Source organism: Lipomyces chichibuensis (assembly GCF_038497645.1).
Source record: "Lipomyces chichibuensis strain CBS 12929 unplaced genomic scaffold V1513scaffold_15, whole genome shotgun sequence".
NCBI classification, from domain to species: domain Eukaryota; kingdom Fungi; phylum Ascomycota; class Lipomycetes; order Lipomycetales; family Lipomycetaceae; genus Lipomyces; species Lipomyces chichibuensis.
The window spans coordinates 119,413-139,435 of NW_027117467.1; the positions used below are offsets into that span (position 1 = coordinate 119,413).

At 48.7% G+C, this 20,023-nt stretch overlaps 8 protein-coding genes across 8 annotated transcripts; 2 read left to right on the forward strand and 6 right to left on the reverse strand.

Annotated features, from left to right (window-relative positions):
• Positions 1 to 1,600: 1,600 nt before the first annotated feature.
• Positions 1,601 to 3,981, reverse strand: V1513DRAFT_444557 (uncharacterized protein). The gene is made up of 3 exons (XM_066897979.1): positions 3,616 to 3,981; positions 3,369 to 3,535; positions 1,601 to 3,310 (listed from the first exon to the last, which is right to left on the reverse strand). The coding sequence occupies exons 1-3, from the start codon at positions 3,645 to 3,647 to the stop codon at positions 1,998 to 2,000; spliced, it is 1,512 nt and encodes a 503-aa protein (XP_066753607.1). The 5' UTR covers positions 3,648 to 3,981; the 3' UTR covers positions 1,601 to 1,997.
• A 282-nt stretch (positions 3,982 to 4,263) lies between these two features.
• On the reverse strand, positions 4,264 to 6,046 carry V1513DRAFT_399687 (uncharacterized protein). Its single transcript, XM_066895460.1, has 2 exons — positions 5,912 to 6,046; positions 4,264 to 5,861 (listed from the first exon to the last, which is right to left on the reverse strand). Exon 2 carries the CDS (start codon positions 5,855 to 5,857, stop codon positions 4,523 to 4,525), a length of 1,335 nt encoding a protein of 444 aa, XP_066753608.1. The 5' UTR covers positions 5,858 to 5,861; positions 5,912 to 6,046; the 3' UTR covers positions 4,264 to 4,522.
• On the reverse strand, positions 6,047 to 8,526 carry V1513DRAFT_444566 (uncharacterized protein). Its single transcript, XM_066897980.1, has 2 exons — positions 8,031 to 8,526; positions 6,047 to 7,978 (listed from the first exon to the last, which is right to left on the reverse strand). Exons 1-2 carry the CDS (start codon positions 8,196 to 8,198, stop codon positions 6,398 to 6,400), a joined length of 1,749 nt encoding a protein of 582 aa, XP_066753609.1. The 5' UTR covers positions 8,199 to 8,526; the 3' UTR covers positions 6,047 to 6,397.
• A 1,454-nt stretch (positions 8,527 to 9,980) lies between these two features.
• V1513DRAFT_379150 (uncharacterized protein) lies at positions 9,981 to 11,361 on the reverse strand (the record flags this gene model as incomplete). The annotated part of the gene is made up of 3 exons (XM_066895009.1): positions 9,981 to 11,029; positions 11,092 to 11,174; positions 11,258 to 11,361. The coding sequence occupies 3 exons, from the start codon at positions 11,359 to 11,361 to the stop codon at positions 9,981 to 9,983; spliced, it is 1,236 nt and encodes a 411-aa protein (XP_066753610.1).
• Positions 11,362 to 12,007: 646 nt separating this feature from the next.
• On the reverse strand, positions 12,008 to 12,661 carry V1513DRAFT_425197 (HSP20-like chaperone; the record flags this gene model as incomplete). The annotated part of the gene is made up of 1 exon (XM_066896115.1): positions 12,008 to 12,661. The coding sequence occupies one exon, from the start codon at positions 12,659 to 12,661 to the stop codon at positions 12,008 to 12,010; it is 654 nt and encodes a 217-aa protein (XP_066753611.1).
• Positions 12,662 to 13,120: 459 nt separating this feature from the next.
• Positions 13,121 to 14,967, forward strand: V1513DRAFT_444574 (uncharacterized protein). Its single transcript, XM_066897981.1, has one exon. The coding sequence runs from the start codon at positions 13,199 to 13,201 to the stop codon at positions 14,633 to 14,635; it is 1,437 nt and encodes a 478-aa protein (XP_066753612.1). The 5' UTR covers positions 13,121 to 13,198; the 3' UTR covers positions 14,636 to 14,967.
• A 14-nt stretch (positions 14,968 to 14,981) lies between these two features.
• V1513DRAFT_444576 (Nup53/35/40-type RNA recognition motif-domain-containing protein) lies at positions 14,982 to 17,320 on the forward strand. The gene has a single exon (XM_066897982.1). It carries the CDS (start codon positions 15,115 to 15,117, stop codon positions 17,107 to 17,109), a length of 1,995 nt encoding a protein of 664 aa, XP_066753613.1. The 5' UTR covers positions 14,982 to 15,114; the 3' UTR covers positions 17,110 to 17,320.
• Positions 17,153 to 18,621, reverse strand: V1513DRAFT_444577 (uncharacterized protein). The gene has a single exon (XM_066897983.1). The coding sequence runs from the start codon at positions 18,597 to 18,599 to the stop codon at positions 17,583 to 17,585; it is 1,017 nt and encodes a 338-aa protein (XP_066753614.1). The 5' UTR covers positions 18,600 to 18,621; the 3' UTR covers positions 17,153 to 17,582.
• Positions 18,622 to 20,023: the final 1,402 nt, after the last annotated feature.

Genomic DNA, 20,023 nt, shown 5'->3' on the forward strand with positions numbered 1-20,023 from the left:
GTGAACATTACATTACGCGACGCTATAGGCCTATGGCTCGCTCGTTTGCGCATCCTATTAGATTGCCCTATTGAAATAGTCTAATTATTCAACACAACAGGATGTAGTGGCTTCCTGACCAACTCTCATGCGTTTGCTCTTTCTTTACAAGGAGGCAGGAGCATAGAATAACGGTTCCAGTCTGTATTATAATTCGATTTTTCCGAGTATCGTTATTGCTAATTGCCTTCAGGGATCTAGAAAATTCTTTTGCGTTTTACTATTAGGTCCCGCGTCGCGCATATAAGTGGCAATTAGCATAATGCAATCTCAAAGCCCGCCACAGGCGCTTTCAAAAACGCGGCCGGCAGTAGCTGAGATTGGATACTGAACTGAACTCATTAAAGTAAGTTGCAAACGCTGACAGAAACTCTGCACGTGGCAATCCCTGGCCCACGCGGTCTGGGAACTAAACAATTCTGATTTTCTCACGATGGGCCTCTACACTGAGTTTCGCGGAAAATATTCTCTTCCTATTTTTCCCTCAGCGCCGCAGTCAATAAAATAAAATCCTGTAGCGGAGAGACCGGTCTTTACGGCAAAATCAAAATCTTATGAAAGGCTACTGCAGTGCTGCCGCTGTCTAGAATTACTGCTGTCAGCACCCGCTTGCAAAGCTTCAGCGACAAACGATTCAATATAGTACGATTCAATGCGTCACATTGTGTCATCTTACATTGTTTAGTCCGGTCATACGTTCTCCTTTGGCCACAGACAATACAAGAATCGCTTCACTGAGATTTGTATCGAGCCTGTTCGATTGTTGATGATAACTCCAAGCTAATAAGTCATGTCCTACAAATACGACCACATCAAGATACTATTATGAGTGAAAAAGCAGGCAAGAATAGTTCTCTTTTCTGAACAAGTTCGCGAATTTAACCGCCCTTGTAATATCCGTATGCCCACGCCACAGGATCCTGATCAGAATGTGTAAGCTAAATCTATTTGAATTCTCTTTCAACTGCAATTTGTCAGAGGAACTAGGGTGTACGACAAATATACTGTGTTCATCAAGTTTTCGAAATTAGCATCACAGTCCTCAAGACCCTATAAGTCTACTCAACACACAATGTTTTCGCTTGTCTCATGCTCAGTCAATTGTACTCCTGGAACGAACGGCCGGTTTGAAACCAACGTCGTACCCAGACCCTATTCATAAACTTTGCCGATCACAGAGGCATCAAAGTGAGACTTGGTTCGGATCGTCGGAGAGCTGCGCCAAATGACATGGCTCACGATCCGCAGACAAATGATTCCAACTCACAAGTTATCGTGAGCAAGTCTTCTTTTTTTTTTTTTTTTTTTTTTTTTTTGGGTTGCGAACTGGCTGCTGTAGCCGCGAAGCGTAAGAGCAAAGAGTGGCATCTTTTCTATCGATGCTGTCACTCATACAATTAAAAGTATTGGATTTGGCGGATAGCGGTCATAACGGGAGTATATCATTGCTTACGATTCTGCCGACGAGATTCTTCTCTATAGACCCCCTTCCAGGGTCTCTGTTTTCTGTATTCCTTGCTTATCATCTTAGTAGCAGAGAAATGGGTCATTATTAGATAAAGTCTCATATGCCACTACTCAAACAGATACGATATTTATTATATGGCGTGCGGTGATCAATCTGTAACATCTTGCTTGATGAGAACCGGGAGCGAGAGCCACCCGTTGCAGTTTGCACTTCACGCTGCCCCGGAGTAAGGCCCGTCGATCCTGATTCAGATGTAGGACTCGTGGTCATGGCTTGTCGGACGAAAGAAGTCGGCAAGATGGATTATATATAGGACCGTCACAAATCTAAAATGAAACAAACGAACCATCCCTCAAAAACTTACAACAGACCCTGTAACAATAACAACAATCTTTGCTATAACCGAGCACATCACATTAAAGGTGTAAAAGAAAAGTAGCATACAAAAAAAAAAGCCCAAAACACACTATGTCGCTCTAACCGTAATCAATTATTGAGCAGGCCAACTTAAAACGTCTAAATCATCTTTTCCGTTTCCTTCACTATCTGCAAAACGATTTCCGTGCTTCGTGCAGCCAGCACAGGTACAGTTATCACTGCAAAGACAATCTCCTCCAGGCACTGCGCACGCGCTAGTCAGATAGACGGAGAATAAATTGTCTAACAATTCGAAGCCTTCAGCAGTAAACTCCTCAGCACCTGCAGATGACGGCGTTGTTTGCTGTTGGGATTGTGGCATTGCTATTGTAGTGTGCTGCTGCTCCTGCTGAAACATCTCAACGTGGTGTGAGAAATCACTCTGTGACGTGTCGATGTCAATTCCCGAAGGCATGTGAAAGTTCTGGCCTCGCGACACGTCGACTGGAATTGGCGACTTACTACTGGAGTACCCTACTGGTGGGTAGCTAACAATGCCACTTCGCGAGCTGTACCTCGTCAGATCTGCAACTTGTGACGGTGTGAGCGTGGTCGGCTGTTGTTCTATCGCGTTGGCGCGGTATATACTTGGCTGGGCCTCTTGTTGGGATGACATTGGATGGTGCAATGCATATTCCTGTCGAGAATTAGTCTCGCGTTGTGAAGTTGCGAGATAGCTCTCGAGAGAATACAGCGCCTGGTCAAGAATAATTGTCGGGCTAGAATGCGAATAGTCGGTGTCAGTATCGAGCGATTCCGCACTGACAATGCTTTCGCTTCTTTGATAGATAGGTCGCTGTGTAACATCCTTCGCGCAAAAATTATCAGGTTGCATGCTTGGAGTTTGTTGGTACAGAAAGTCATCAAATGGCCTTACTATTGCAGGACTATTCATATCCGACTTCAAGATAATCGACCGCAACTTGACTGGATTCCTTAACTTCGACTCCGATTCCGACGATATTGATGATATTGATGTGGACGATGAGGACGATAAGGACGCAGAGACGGAGGACGTTGACATTGGAATCACTTCTTCGCAGTCGGCTTGGCCACGACAACATGATGTATCCGTTCTCGCTTGTTGTATGCTACTATCACAAACTAGCCCTGCTTGCGATGCTGGCTGTGCTGGAACATCCCGAACGACTACCCGGCTGTGATCGTAAATGACTCTAGGCACTTTTGGTGGCCGCGGGCTTTCGGAGACGATGCCATGATCTCCAATATGGAATTGAATAATTTTCTTCTCATACTGATGGACGCCTCCGCAACAAGATGGTTCTATTGGCGCTAGGTTTGATTCTGATTCATACTTGTCTTCGCTCGTGTCGAGAATTTGCCTTTTGCCGCCTTCTACTTCCCGGAATTCTGGTCCCGATGAACCTAGAACGAAATTAATGTGAATAAAACCACCCGTTCGCAATTCGAAAATTAAACCCACCCTTCGGTAAAATAATTGCTGCAACACCACACTCACAAGTGCCGTCCGGTAGGACAGCTAGACGATGATTGCAGTCCGACGCCGGCCGTCCTCTCTTTCGGACCTGAACCAAAGGTCGTTCTTTATGTTTACATGTTGACGATCGATGACCACGAATACACCGAATGCTAAAACAAAGAGCGCGTAAGCAAATTGCAATTTGCCGAATAATGATTCCTGGACCCCAGTATGCACAATATTCACTCACCATGCGTACTTTTCTCCGTCGACTAATAACATCGGAAATTACTATGTCTGTGAAATACTGGATAATTGACGGCAATTAATCTATATCGCCAAGTCGCTGATCTGGAATTCCGTCCACTCCGTAACCCGACCTAAATCGCAGTCGTTCGTTGGCCGTGCAGGTTCGTTATCGTGCGTGCTAACTGTTCGTTCTTATATTCATAGACTATTTCTGCTCGACCGGTATAATGCCTTGCCGTCTTCTACTGGACACACCTGTATCCTACTGCCATACAACAGTGTAAGTCTAGGAGCTCTTACCACTTTCCATGTGTGTCCAAAAGTCTCTTACAAGTCACGTAATTAACCGTTATCCTCCACTACTCACAGACGCCAACGCATCGAACGCATCCGGCACCCCACTTGTTTTCGACAGCAATGCTCAAGCATAATGTTATTACGGCATACATGTACAGTACTGGCAAAGTTATGCCAAATATGCAACATAAATTTGCTCATATTACGGTAGGTATATTGGGTATGGATTTGCGGAATTCTCAAATCTCATCACCGCTTGATTCTGCGGGACGGTCATGCAACTCAGAACAACCAAAGGAACGTGGTCCACGCAGCAACGGAGGCTAATGCCGTAACATAACTTGTCCACGATGAACTGTTAAGGGCGATGCCAATTTATGAATGTTATTATTCTGATTTCGAATATGATCTGCAACTTCGTCTCGAGACCGCAGTGCGGTTTAAACTATCATGAGAATAAAGTCTAGTAGCCTATCATTAATCATACATGCGACGTCCCCTATATACAGCTCGTTATCCTGGCGTTCATCCGTAGTATTATACTGACTGAGTAGATACGGTGTCGCTGCCTCCGGTCGGTCAGTGTCTTGTTGTCCATTCCCTTGAGCTACCTAGATTTTTTGGTCTTCTTTCCATTGTCCGGTCGTCTGAACGTAATACTCCTGGTACTCGGTCAAAGTCCTTTTTGCTGCACTGTACAATCTTTCCCATTCCTCTGGATCCTGATAATGACGTCCGCTTTCGTCAAATTCTAAATTGGACTCTAAAAACTGCTGGTTTCTCTTGTATATCCACGGTCTGCATGGTCTCGAAGTGCGGGAATACGCCTTCTGCAAGGAATCTCTGTAAAATTCCAGTCCTTCCAAAGGATCTTGCTGCTTTGTCGTGTTGCCATCAATATCGTACACATCCGACATCTCGCTTCGGACTCGTAACTTTGCCTTGTATTCTTCCTGCATTTCCTCACTGACGTAGCCGTACTCATAAATAACACACTTCACTGCTGTTCGCATCAAATTTCTGAGTTCACCGTCCGAAAACACATGACCTTGTCGAGATAAGAACACGTACAGCCCATCAATCCCTCGGATGTGGTTCCGATCTTTCTTGATCATAAACGACTCATATTCATCTTCGGCACCATAATCCTGCCCATTACGCTTAATTTCGTCATCTATAATCTCCTGATGTCGTTCATCTTCAAGCAAGAAGTTGAGATTCTCGTTATATGCCATCGGCTCAAATGACGTGACATCGCTCCACCGCAATGTCTCCCTGGTGATATTTTGCACCTCACAAAAAGCCTCCAACAAATAGCGTCGTATTTTTTTCCTATGCTTAGATCGAAATACAGAACCAGGCTTCAGTTTGTGACTTTCCGACACGAGCGCCGCCGGTCTCGACTTGGCAAATGCTCCAAGATGGTGATATGGGGGATAGTATGAGAGCAGCAACCCATTTTTCCGCGTCCACGAGTATAAACTCTTATGAGACTGAAAGATAGATGTGTTATTTATATGATATATTCCACGCATAATGGCTGTATATGTTTGATTCTTTTGCGATGCAATGCTGAATTGTCGTTGTGTCTTCTCTCGATAAAAGTCGTGTGTACCACCTAGATGGAGTAATCGGATAAAGAATTTCCTTTGAAAAGGCACGGTAAGCGCATTTGGTAACTGAATCATGTTCTGCAGTGCTTCAGACGCAGGACTTACGTCGACTTTGTACTTCTGCGACAAATATATATCGAGCAACTCGCGATCGGATATGCCATATTCCCTGTTACTGCCAACCCATACCGGGCGCTTGGCTTTGGTCGCAGGATCAGCGCCTCTCCTGTCTACAAAAGGACTAGTCAAAGAGGAAGGTACATGCCGTCTAACACTGTAGCTATTTTTCCACTTTCTAAATAACTTGCGGACTAATTTGTTGTCGCTGGGCATTCGACTTTGATTGTTAGCCTTTGACGGCAAAGTAGAGATTGAGCAACAACGCACCCGGATTCAGCCTTAAATCTGTATCAACCACACTTACTTCCACTGTTTGATAGCTATGTAAGTAGTGCTGTAGTTCTTGACGTCGACAAACCATATATATTTCCTGGTCGTGTTTAGTTACCGTTTGTTCTCGCTCCCGACGAAGTCAACAATGTAAGGGCTTGGTGTTGCAACAATCATAGTTAATGACGTCACATCTTACGAGACATCTTCTATGTCCGAACTGCCATCATGCAAACTACGGTGTATGCGATTTCTGATATATTTGTCCACAACGGAGACGAACTTTCAAATCTTATATTATATATTATTACAAACCGCGGATCATCTACGAAGATGCAACTTACATATGGCGAGCATTTATAACCACTGTATCCAACCAATGATGGTAATGCTGCCAGATAAAACTCCAAAACCTTGATTAGTATATCGTATCCACAACGAAGCGTATTGATTAGCTTATTAATGAGTTCATGGCATACGGCCCTATAATACCAATGGCGTTTGCGCCCGCATAATTGAAATTGTAGTGGAGCCTTTAGTATTCGTTGCTGTCGGAGCTCCCCACTTTGAGACTGCATCGCGTACTGAAACAGTCTCTGTCTCACGCATGATTGGCTTGGGAAGGAGATTCAAGATTGGCGGCTCACGAACAACTGTCTTCCCAGCAGCTTTTGGTTTCGAAGACGTAGGCTTCTTGCTGTCTTCGGCTGGAGCACTCGGCAATACACTCATCTGGGATTTGAGGTGACTCTCTGGTTTCTCGTCTTCCTGCTTGAACGGTTTGGTCGCTATGGGTTTGGGCCATATGACTGGCTTCGGTGTTCCAGCTGCCACGAGTAATGGCTTTGGCGTCGGATTCATTGCTGGTGTTTTAGGCTCACTCCTAATCTCAGATGTCGCAGCAGCGGACTGTCCTCCCCACGTAAATGATACAGGCCGCGATTTACTCGCAGGCGCCATGGCAGGTATCTCATCGTCATGGGCAACCGCGATATCACTCTCCCGTTCCAATTTGTCGCCCTTGTCTGCATTATATTTAGCAAAAAGTAACTTCGGTTTTGGTGGCAAAATGGGCTTTTCAACATTGCTGCGACCGCTGTAGCTTTTCGACCGAGAATGAAATATAGGCGGTTTTCTCGCCGGTACTGGCTTTGGAGGCGACCCCGTAGGTCTCCACGATTGCGATGAAGGGCCTGGAGCTTCCTCTTTTGATTCGAAGGCTGACTTAACTGCTGACACGGACTTTGCTGGAAGAACCGGCTTTTCTTTCTCGCCGATAATTTCTGTTATAGATGTCGGTTTAACTGCAGAGGACTTTGGTGCAGGCATCGACATGGTCGGCTTCGATACTGCAGCCGACGTAATCATTGATATCGGGAATGATGACTTCTTTTTCAAAAGTGACTCTGGTTTCGGTTTTGGGTTTGGGAATGTCTGTGGAAAAGTCTGCGCTTCATTCAATGGTCTTATATCCTTGCCATCTTTCTCTATAGAAGCAACTGCCGAATACGACGAGCCTCTCAGTGTATGAAGCTTGGGCTTGTCAGGTATTACCGGTCGCTGCTTGGAAGTCAACTGCGGTCGCGCAGTATCGTCCACAAAAATCGCACGCTCGTATATACTAGATTTTTGCTGGGAGAATATGAGTGATACCGGGCGCGCCTTGTCTCCGGCCTTGATCGTTCCAAACATCGGCTTTGCTGGTGTTGCTGGCTTCGGTTTTGCACTTGAAAATTCCTCCGATGTTGTAGTCGCGACTTTGTCTGCCTTATGAACTGATGTCGACAGAGATTTGAGCCGCGCATCGTGGCCGGAATCGCTGTTTGTGAATATAGCTAGTCGCTCATTCACTAGTGAACTGCGTGATCTAGACGGAAAAGAATGCGACTTGGCGGACAATGGCACAACGCTAGGTTTCTCAGGAGCAATTGGTTTGCTCCTTGTCGTCTCCGGTTCCGCGAACTTAACCTTATTTGCCATTGGTTGTCTCTCGCTCTTATTTACCGGTAAGGGAGCAGTAGTCGGCAGTCGACGCTTGGGACCTTTTGCTCTTCCTTTCGTCATCTATACCTTGCGTTGGTATCATGCAATCTTGCAGAGCACAATATGAACTTACGTGACTCAACTTTCTCTCCATGCCATTATCAGACGACTCCTTCTTCACGCTCGATGCAGGCTGTGTAACCGCTTCAAGAGCAACATCAACATCCCCACCGCCAAACTTCTTGCGCATCATGGCCGCTATCGCAGCAGTTGGATTTCCTCCAACTGCGGCCGACGCCATAACGAATTTATGCACCTAAATGCTACCAGCTTCCCAGTGTCGCACTAGATACCAACACCCCAGCACAAGCTCAAATATTGGCGAAAACGTGGCGCGAGTCTCGCGTTGTTGTGTTGTTTATGATCTGCATGAGTCGATTGCCTATCGGCTAGCACTATCCATATTATCCAACAGCTACCCGGGCGGCCTCGCTTTTGTTACCAAAGAACAAGGTTGCATACAAACTTTAAACATCTGCGGTCAATAAACTTTAAGCCCAGCTCTTCGGTTCTTTCAGCAGGGCGTATATAAGTCCCTTATGCACATATGCTGCGTGCTGTGTATATCAAATGAGTAAAATTCACTGAATTGTAAAGCTAATGATATACAAAATCGACCAAATTCAAGCGTTACACCAGCAACAAAAAGTCACAACAAAAGGGATCCAAGAATCGACTTTATGAGATCAAAAATCAACTTGCAAAATTTTAACAAAATTGGTTATCTTTTCTATAGACTAACTGAACAAATCTTTTGGTGATTTGCCAGCAGGTGCTCGCATACTGGCACCGCCAGTCTTCATCAATGCGGTCTCTAACCACGACGACTTATTCGACGACGGGGTCCAACGCTTGCTATTCGGTGACCTTGACGGTGATCGCGAGAGCAACGGGGACTTTGGTGTTGACTCTCTCGAGACCAGAAGTATTGGAGTCTTGGGTCTCTCATTACTTGGTGAACTTCTGTCAACGTCCAGGTTCTCCTTATTAGACTCATCCGCGGTCTCCGGACAAGCGGGTTCTTTCACCTCTTTGCCAAGCCCTGTTGGATGCGCCTTCGGAATACCACGTGACGGCCGAACCGTGATACTGTCGTCTTTCTCGGAATCTGTATCTAGTAATGACTTACTCGTTGGCGACGGCTTGAAGTCAGATTCACTGTACTGTGACACAATGCTGTTTTCCCGCTCCTTATCATACTTCGCAGTCAAATCCAGATCCCGGGCACGAAACCGCTCGACTGCCGATCGAGTCATGGTCAAACTACTTGTGCTGCGGTGTAACGAAGGCGAATTGCGCATGCCATTAAAGGATGAAGAATTGTCGGGTGTGCAAAAGACTGGCGTGATAGTCTTAGATAGCGGCGTTAGGGGCTGTCCATCCTCGACTTTCTGAAGCTCTGGTTCATTCTTGTCGCTCGGTTCGCCATCATCTTGTTCCCGCACTGATTTATCCTGTGCAATGTGCTCATCAACGACTGCTTGTTGTGGACGGCAAACTGTCGCTGATAAACGGACACACTTTTGGTCACCAGCATCGTGCCATTCTTGACTCTTCTGGAGTGGCGATGAACGGGGGGAATTCAATACCGCGGGAGCAGGGCGCAAATTGCCCATCGATAGCCGTTTCGTTGGCGAGTGGCTCCCATCCATTTTTAGCATTGCACTTTGTACAAATCCGACCTTTGTCGGACTCTTTGGCCGCCCAGGAGACGATGATCGCAAGCCAAATGGCGATTCAGCCAAACAAGAACTTTCGCTGGATGCAACTGAGGACGTCGAGCGAATAGAGTCCGTCCGTCGCATATCTATTGCACTAGGCAGATTTTTTAAACCGAGTTCAAATGATGCCGGCGAAATCGATCCTTCATTATAGAAATCTGACGACGCGAATGTGCCGATGCCGGAATAACGATTAGTGCGGAACGGAGATTGAACGCCTCCGGCGGGGAATCTTTCAGGAGAGTGCGACGGTGAACGGGAAATACTACGATCTGGCAGATGAGAAACGTTGCGATGTTCGTTTATTGGAGAAAGTGTGGGCGAAGGAGACCTCGAGTGATGCTATATTTGTTAATAACACAGATGGCAGCAGCGGGTTGTTGGAAAATACTCACCATGGACGGAGAGGGGAAAAGTGGTGTATAATTGCTGCGGAGTCTGTCCTTCTGTGGAGATCGTTGGCGGGAACCCCTCAAAAATTTGTACAATCTCTCTTCCTCACGATCGGAGACATCTTTCTCCTTGTCTACATTGGCGTCTGATTGCGACTTAGATGCCGTCGTAGTAGATAGTGGCAAATTAATTGTAGAAGTGCGTCGCAACAATGTTGATTTGGCTTCAACCCTCTCCTCTCGCGCTGCCTCATTGACAGTACACGCGTGTGATTGCGCTGTCTTTACATCGTCGATATTAGACTCTGACTGCGTTAAAAGCTCGGTGGCCAGGGACGAAGTAGAGCTCTCGCTTTCTCTACTCGACAAGTCCACGCTGGTTTCCAACCGTGAGACACTAAGTTCCTCCTTCTCCAATTCTTTCTTGCCGCGCCTCTCAATATCATCTGCCTTTGGCATCGGAACTACAGTAGGCTCGTCACCAGTAATAGGAGCAGTAGGCTTGATTTCGGCTGACTTTTCCCACATTTTGATTTTTTCCATCGTAGAAATCTGTGGGGATTTGAAAGCTAACGGCGAGCTGTGCTTCGACGCCGGCGAATTCGATTGAAGCTTGACAGAGTGCGCGTCCTGTCCCAAAATTGGAAAAGAAGAAACTGTGCGTAACATTGGAGTAGCTTGTAGTTCTGGTTTTGGTCGGATTTGTTCCAAGGATGAAGCGTCGAGATCTTTAGAGATGTTATTCTCGAGAGCACGATTCTGGGCTACCACGTGAGTCTCGCGATCAGCTACAGCGAGAGTCGGTGACAGACTGGGGGAAGTGTCGAATGAGTGGTTAGGAGTTAACATTCTTTCTGTTGCTAATTCTTTCTGAGACGAGACGACGGACAAAGGCGGACAAAGGATTGCAGACGAAGTGCTTGACGCAAATTTTTCGGGTGAGACAGATTGCGATCGGGCTAATAGAACGGTGAGTAGATTCCCCCAGTTTGCAGAAATAGCAAATAATAGATATGCTTACCTGGTCTTCGTGCAAGTCGCTGACGCTTCGCCTCTTCTATTTCTTCTTCCAATCTTTGTGCTCGATTCTTCTCCTCCGAGTATCTAGAGTCATACATTAGCACCACAACTTCTCTCACACCAGCAAATCGTATAATACTGTAAAAGAGAATCGATCTGAAACCTACGTTGTTTGCTTTAAATTCTCCAATCGCTTCAAAAAATCTGAAACGTTGCTGTCGGAAACCTCGTCGTGATTGTCCGTCAATGCATTGCTGGAATTCGACGACATCGTGCAAGCCACGCACGGTGTTACTACCGTCAAAATTCAAATACGCGCGTAATATTGAGAGTTCGAAAATCGACTGGCGATGAAGTGTGGTGACCACACGACTCGGAAAGGTAAACAAACTCAGGTTTCCAAAAATAGCCAGTCAACAACGACTCAACTGAATCCTCACCAAGTTTTAAGAACCGCGCAGCCAGTAATAGCTATATTCGCAGAATGATGTGTGAACTGTGCTGAACGCGAAATGTCGATGTGAAATTCTGCGACGTTGTGGGTGAAGGATTGAAACACACTGGCGGCAGCTGGGTGGTCTTTGGTAGGGTTAGACAGCGCAGTACACGCGCATTTGACGGATGTGGCAGTACATAAACACACAAGCACGAATGCTAGTGCCATATTTAAATCATGATTCTACATGACACGCCGCGCGTTTAAGATATCGTTTACATATTAAGTTATTAGTTTCCCATCGAATTAATTATTAAAATGATAACTCATTTACAAAACGAAATACGATTCTCATGCTATTTGCCCAGCCATGCCTATAAATATAACCGAACTCACACATACTTAATATAACTAACAAATGCAAATTCAATACAAACACAACCCAGGAACAGGACCCTATGCATATAAGTCGGTAATTCCGTCAATGTAAATTTGACGACATCTCCGAATCAAATGACTTAACGCTTGTCACGTCACTTTCATCTTGCGCCTCAGCAGCCTGAACTTTTGTCGGCGACGTCTTGGCGATTGGTGTATATATAGCGGCAGATTGTCCATCAGTTACACTCTTCTCGTTCACTTGGACGTCGTCCTCAACCTGGACGACGATACTGCGACGCTGAGGTTCACGAGCTTTGGGGAGCGAAATCTCCAGTACACCGTTATTATACCTGGCGGTCATATGATCCTGCTGAATTTCGACGTTTTCAGGGAGCTTCACTCGTCGTTCAAACTTGCCGACCTGGCGCTCGCCGACTTTAAGTGCCTTCGTCGTCGGCTCGCCGTGCAAGCCCCGGGCTATAGTCCGTTTGATCTCACCCGAGATAATTACTGTCGCAATCTTGGCATCGTAGTCGACATTGATGGCCGACGCTGCCGCACCAGAAAGCGAAGCCTGGATGACATATGCGGACTCGAGATCGTAAATGTCGACGAGTGGAGCAAATGGCGCTGGTTCGTCTTGAGGTCGGGCGCGCTTCTGCGTTCGCTGCTTGTTATGTGCATGCGCGGCGAGATCATCAGCAAGCGCATCGACGACGGACCAAACTGGAGAGTAAGAATATAGCGCAGGCATTGTAATTCAAGATAGTAATGTCGTCTGTGGAACGGTTAACGATCGCTGTCTTGTATGGCTATTGAGCAAATCCAATTCGAACATGGCAAGAGCAGGCGGTTATATATCCCCGAGCAGGGCCACATATGGCCTTGCTGGAGAGTTCTCGAACCCGCGATGCAATTCGCGGAGGACAACGGTGACGCAACTCTGGGGTAGCGATGAGCATATGTCATCGGACCGGATATGTCCTTCTTCGGACCTCGAGAATGTTCTCGGACTTACCCATCAACCACAATGCTGAGGGGTTCGTACTCAGAAATCGGACGATTGAAGCTGGGCCCTAACCCAACCGGCTATCGGCGGGCGTGTCTCGAAAGGACGCGCTTTGAGGCGCACGGGTGTCGCTTGCAGGCTGGGCCGCATGTGCCTGTCTGTGCTGCATACGGGGAGAAGGCGTCAAACATAAACACTACTCCACACACATCAGAATCTTCCCCACACACATTAGGCTCCGCTGCACAGAGGAATGCTAGTTACAGACATATTGACGGTAATATGGCGCATCAATTGGTCTTTAACCATGAAGGCGACGATTCCAGCGCAGTATTCAAACGGCGGCGACAGGCTAGTTTCGATGAGAGTGATGCGGGTATTGGGATAACTAGCACGGTGTTGTCGCCGGCGATCCACATCGTCCCGCCACGCCATGATAATTCAAGAGACAGAGTGAACCCCGAAATCCTGCATCGGAAGCGGAGGATGGATGAGGACGACAGGGCGACCACATGCGACAGCAGTGATACTCTGCTGGACGAGGACGAGGAGATGCCGGATGACGCTACTTATGTTGATTGTGATGATCTCGACGATGACGAGAATGTTGTTGAATCGATGGTCGAGGTGTGCAAGACTGGAGAGCTGATTGGCGCACATGTACCTGAGTACTGGAAGCGGAAAAATCATTTTGTTAGGCTGTGGCAGTCACTTGCTGGTCGCATCGAGCATGGCGAGGGACCGACGTCCCCGTTGAGGTATCTTGCTGGCTGGACCAACGAGAATCGCAAACGCGATCGTATGGCGCAAAAACGGCGGTCATCGCATACCTCGTCGGGTAGCTCAATAGGCGAGGATCGATTTTGGACAGGCAATGGCAAACGCAGACGCAGTAGCACGGCAGACAGCACATTGGACATGGCAACTTCGAATGACGATTACATTTCCTCAAAAAAATCTCATCGGCCGATAAGTATGTCGTTCTCCGATATTGGTGACATCCGACAGTCACCCCGTCACAACACTGAATCAGGATTGCCACGGTACTATCCAGGCGGCTGGCCGACACCTCCAGGCGAAAATGACGAAACCGACGACAATGATGATGATGACGACGACGACAGCGCGATGAATACTGAGAAGGATGACTGCGACCTCTTGATTTCGTCCGAACTCGCGCTGGACGCACAAGTCATGGGACCATCTGTCTCGGAATACTTCATCCTCGACCGCGACCGTGGCCCGGAAGTGTGCGGTGCATTAGCCGTGACGCCTGAGAGTGACGACGAATACGACGACGAAGAAGACGCGGAGTATTTCCATGATTTCGGATCACTTTTACAGAGTCTTCGCGACGTGGCGAAGAGTTGTACCTCAAGTGTTTGCTCCCCGTCGTCGTCTGCGGGATTCATATCACCGACACGACCACCCATAGTTGTTATCGATCACCACAATAACAAGAGGGACAACAACGACAACAAAAACAAAAATAAAAACAAAAAGGACAAGGACAAAGACAGGGACGACGGGGACGGTATCATGCATGGAGCTGGAGTTGATTACGATGACTGCAACCTCGTGCATGAATTCGACGACACGAGCATGACGGTGGAAAACGATGGGTTCGAGATCGTTGTGCGTGATGGTACATCCCTGTCGTCGTCGCCGATCGAAGGATGCGGAATCATGGCGCGAATGCCGTCTTCGTTTCCTACTTGAATCGAAATAGGTTAAAAGTTATATATTCGTGGGCTTTATATTACTGTATACTTTGTTAATTATGTAACCGGTTGTCATGATGGGGCATACTTGTAATTTTACTGTACGCGATATATTTTGGTACGTGGTTATTTTCATTGTGCTGAACAAAGAAAGGAAACGAAGAGAAAGTGCGATCCGGGATTCAATTAGTACGCTGGATTGACGGTTGTAATAGATGTAGTATATAGTTGTGATATATTTTATCGCTAGTAATAAGGTGCAGGTGAATGGTTTGTGGTTGACCAGGCTATTCGCGCTCGGTGTTGTTGAACTAAGCAGGCAAACGTAACTCTCAAAGTTTTTTCTGCATTGTTTACAGCGACACCAACGGGCCCAACTAAGAACGCCGAATTTGCAGCACCCATCGCGCGCCACGTCTGCCCTCCAGATCCAAAACCCGCATTACCTCAAATCCGTCCGGCGTACAAAAAAAGACGATGAGTCTTTTCGGGGCGACACCGCAACCCGCACAATCCGCGCCATTCTCGTTCGGCGCGACAGGTGGTGGTGGTATGGGAAGCGCAACAACGCCAGGACAGGCCGGCCAGACGAATAGTTCCACGCCCTCGTTTTCGTTCTCGTTGAATAGTGCGCCAGGGAATAAGAGTACGCCACCGCAGCAACAACAGCAGCCGTCGTTATTTGGATCGGGTGGATTGATGGGACAGCAACCGCCGCCGTTCGGAAGCGGCTTTGGCATGGCTTCGCAGAGTGGTAGTTTATTCAGCTCGCCATTTGGTCAACAGGGACAGCCACAACAGCAGCAATCTACACCATCTCAATTCTCGAGCTCATTCGGTGCGCGAACCGGCGGTCTCACGCACTCACAGTCAGCCTTCGATCTCAGCGGATCGATGACAATGTCGCCGCAGCAGCAGCAGCAGTTCCCCGGACAACAACAGTTCATGCCGCAGCAACAGCAACAACAGCAGCAGCAAAACCAAATTCCGTCGACGAACGCGTTTTTGTTGACATCACCACCGCGCGCGCCGCCGCCTGCGCCTGCATGGGCGGGGGCTGGTGAGAGCCGGCGATACGTGCCATCCCATCTGACTCACATGCGGTACAAAAACTCGCCTGCCGGGAGCGCAAATGGGTATTACACTCCCGACAGATTTGCAACGTCTCCAGCGCCAGGCACACCATCCCCCGGCCTTGGATCGTCGCGATCAATGAAGCCGTTCGGTGGTATATCTGGCTCGCAATCGACGACGGCATTGACGTCGTCTGAATCCGCCTCGCGCGTCCGCGGGCCTAAATTCGGCGGTCCATCATTCGGCGTGCCGAAACCACACCATACGCGCTCGTCTGTCGCACAGAGTTCAAGCGCGAACATGTCATTTGGCGAGTTTGATGAGTTGCCACCAACGGACTCAATTTACGACGCGGGTGCAGCATCGCCGTTTGCATTCCAGTTACCGACTACGTCTGGCGCCGGCACGAACGAAGTGTCCGCGTCCATGCTATTGTCTCCGTCGTCGAATGCGGCCCAGATTGAAGATAAATACACGCAGCCCTCAACCACGCCAGGCACACCGAACATCTCGGGGTCCCCTACCAAAGACCAGCCGACGAGCGTAATAGTGTTCGGGTTCCCGCCAGACCTCACCCACGTCGTTGTCGACCATTTCGCTAGATTCGGTACTATAATGGAACATCTCTCGTCCGGCGGCTCGGGCGCTACAGGCGAGCACAATATAGGTGTAAGCGGGGCGACGCCGGTGGAGACGGGCAAGAACTGGATAAAAATTACGTACACAACCCCTTCGGCCGCGAACCGTGCGCTTGCAGAAAACGGACGGACGCTAGGCACCATGGACTTCTTTATCGGCTGCGTCCCACACATTCCGTCTGGAGGTAGTGGTCCATATTCACCTGCGCCTGTCACTGCGGCGTCGGGGAATGACGTACGGAGAAGCGGCATGCGCGGGTCCGGACCGAGCTTGAATATTCACGCGTTGTTGTCCGAAAGCGCAAACGAGGACAACGGGTCGTACGCGAATACAACGTCGAGGCGGAGGAGGGGCGATGACTCTGTGCCGAATCTGTTTACGCCGCTGCCCCAGCGACAGCCGGCACAACAACTACAAGATGCTGCGACTCAGTCGGCGAAATTGCAGGCGCCGCCGCTGCCGAGGATGACGAGCGTGCCAGCCGGTCTGGGCAAGCGCATCGACGTGCACGGACCGGAGGGTATCTTCAAGGAGAAGGAGCGCAAGGGCGGGATGTTGTCCGGTTCGGCAACATTACGCGGTCTGGCGTCTATTTTCATGGGCGGCGAAACCGCGGCACAAGAGCAACAGAAGCGTGTTAAGCGGGGCGCTGGAGAAGATTTCGCTGGTGTGGGAAAGAGACCGCAGGGACAAGAAAGCTGGCTCGGATGGACTACGAAGAAGACGCAGGAGTTTATTTTTGGGTGGGATGATTTGTGAGCTATATGCAAAAAAATGTATGATATTTTATATAGAGATAGTTACGGTGTCTGAACACTTATGGTAATTAATCATTATATTAGCCACACACAGAAGCCTCACTTTTATATTTTGTACAGACTAAACCCAATAAAAATCCCAAATCAATAACAGCATGCATAATACACAAAAAGGAACCGGAAAAAAAAACTTATCATACTCCGTAACACTCCCGATGTAACACCCATATGTCCCCCCTCCCCGCCCCCGACACTAGTCATAAAACAGCTAATACACAAGGTTCCGATCAGAGCACCGGTTCCGACGATGAATTTTTACACGAATCCGAATCAAATCCTGGTATTAACACAAAGTCCCTGCAATTAATTAAAAACAATTAGAACGCCCACGCCGCGGATAAACAATGCCTCCTACGTAACACCGACGAACGAGAAAAACTCCAATGTGATTCTGTTGGATGATGACGATAATAACTACACGGCATGGCGGCCTCGCTCGTGGCGCTTCATGTTCGAGCGGACGCTAAAGGCTTTACCGCAACCTTGATGGCCGCAGACAAACGGTTTCTCGCCGGTGTGGGAGTGGCTGTGGATGCGGAGGCTACTTGGCCGCGAGAAGGCACGGGAGCAGACATGGCACACGTATCTGTCAGCACCAGTGGATGCGGATGGGGACGTCGAGTCCGAACGCTGTTGTAAGCTGGGTGAGGTCGCCTTTGGGACTTTCGGGAGAGGGTAGAAGGAGTTGTATGCAGATCTGCCGTCGATGGTCACATCAGTCCGCGATAGAACAGGGTAGCTTTCTGATGCGGTGGTCGGTGTCGGCGAGTTGGCTCGCTTGAGGAAACATCCCTCGGGCTCACTAGACGAGTAATGATACCCGGAGTGAGCGCAATCAGATACGGATGACGAGGACGAAGGCGGTAGATCAGATGCGACAGAGTATGGTGAGCCTGTGACCGAGAAGACGGAGGACAGAGCGGGAGAGTTCGCCAGGGAGGAGGAAGGCGTGTCTTTGCTTAGGATCGGTGTTGAGGCCGCCGAAGGAGAGACCTGACGAGGCTGCTGTTGGACCGCGGGCGGGAGTTGACTCGGGCAGGAGTGCGCTCTGTCACGAGACACAGCGGCGCAGTAGGCGAGAGTAGCGGCGGCGGCTCCAGCAGCCGCGTCGACGCTGTCGGCCAAAATAGACGATATCGGGGGCAGTGCGCGTTCAGAAGACGGCGGCGACGAGGTTGGGCTCGCGACTGGCAGAGTAGATACAGTTGATGAGGCCTTGGTCGAGACCGTGGACGAGAACGAGAACGAGGGCGTAGACGAGCGTAGGTGGTATGCATCCAGCGAGGCAGGGGAGTAGGAACGAGGCGCCAGTCGAAAGTCAGGTAGCGCGTGCACGGCAGGCTTTGGGTGAAGTGGTAAAGGTGCGAATGGCAGCACTGACTCCGAGTCGTGTCTTCGGGTGAGCGCGATCGAGAGCGGAGACCTATCCATGATGATGATGATGATGATGATGATGATGATGATGATGATGGTGGTGGTAGGGAGAGCAAAAGGAGAAGAGAACAAGTGGAATGGCAGACAGGACGAAGAAAGGAATGACCAGAGGCTGGCGGCCTGGGCGGGGACGGGCCAACTACTATACTTCCCACGGCACACGATTCTCTCCCGGCATGCGAAGTATCATCGTGACGAGGGCAGGTGAAGATTTTAGTGGGTTTCTGTCGAATTGTGTCGAATTGTGTCGAGTCGACAGATGTACGGAAGGGGCAGCGCTTCACGTGTGGGCTCCGCTGGAAGTCTTGACAATTGAACGTGAATGAATGCAGGGCGAGCCGCCGGGCGGTCTAAGAGGATGACGCCATTGTACATCTTCCCTCCCCTTTTCTCACTGCCCACGGGCCAAACGAAGAACAAGTAGGGCCTAATGGAAAATCTCACCGCCAGTCCGGAAATCGCAATAAAACTGGACAGTAGTCCCCAGCCATCCTTCCGTTAACATGAGATAGCCTTCTCACCAGAGAGTCAGTCACCATGTGCGGCCAAACTAGACCCTTGCTAAAAGGCCACGCGGACCCAGAACAAGTTTATTGACCTTGTAATCCACAAGGCCCCTACTAGCCATAACATATTCGTTACCATAATTGGTGTCGGCACGCGCACGACACCCAGGACCACAACCAAATTCATTTGACAATCTGGATTAGTCGGAGGAGATTGGACTGGAGTGGAATGAGAGTGGATCGACGTTAACCTGCATGTAGCCTTGCGGACGCATATTGCAGCGACAACTTGCCAAAGTGGGACCTTTGCCAGACCGAATTGGTTTAGCGCAGCCGCTTGCCGAATTCCGAATAGGGATAGGGTTTGTAGATCTTCCGAACCTGATGATCGCCCGCCTCTGTAGTCGCGTTGACAAATCTGGTCCCTCTGCGCTTCCAATTCAGCAGTACAGCCGAACACTAGTGGGTCGCCGTTCTGAGAAGTTCGGGCATGAGATGTACAGAGCTTTTTAGAGCAAGAACGTTGACTGCATTTGATGTGCTATAATGTATTCCCATTATTGCAGGTATAGCGCGAAGGACAGGAAATGGGAGCAGCCAATCGGAGGACGGTTAATTTGGCCGGAGCCGTAAATGAAAGCAACGGCATGTCGTCGCGGAGGAATTGCGGATCATAACTAACCTAGAAGTCGACACTGATGACATCACATTCAGCTAGCGCATAACCAACCACGCGCTGAAACATGAACCCTTCTGTTGTAGTCTTTCTGCCCCTGGACGCGTGCTTGACAACAAAAGCACAAATATAATTTAATTATATAATATCGATTTAGTTGTCTAGAAAAGGAGTGTTGCCATCCATCCATCGACACATTACACTTCCGTCGTGGATGGTTACGAACGAACTTAGCGAGT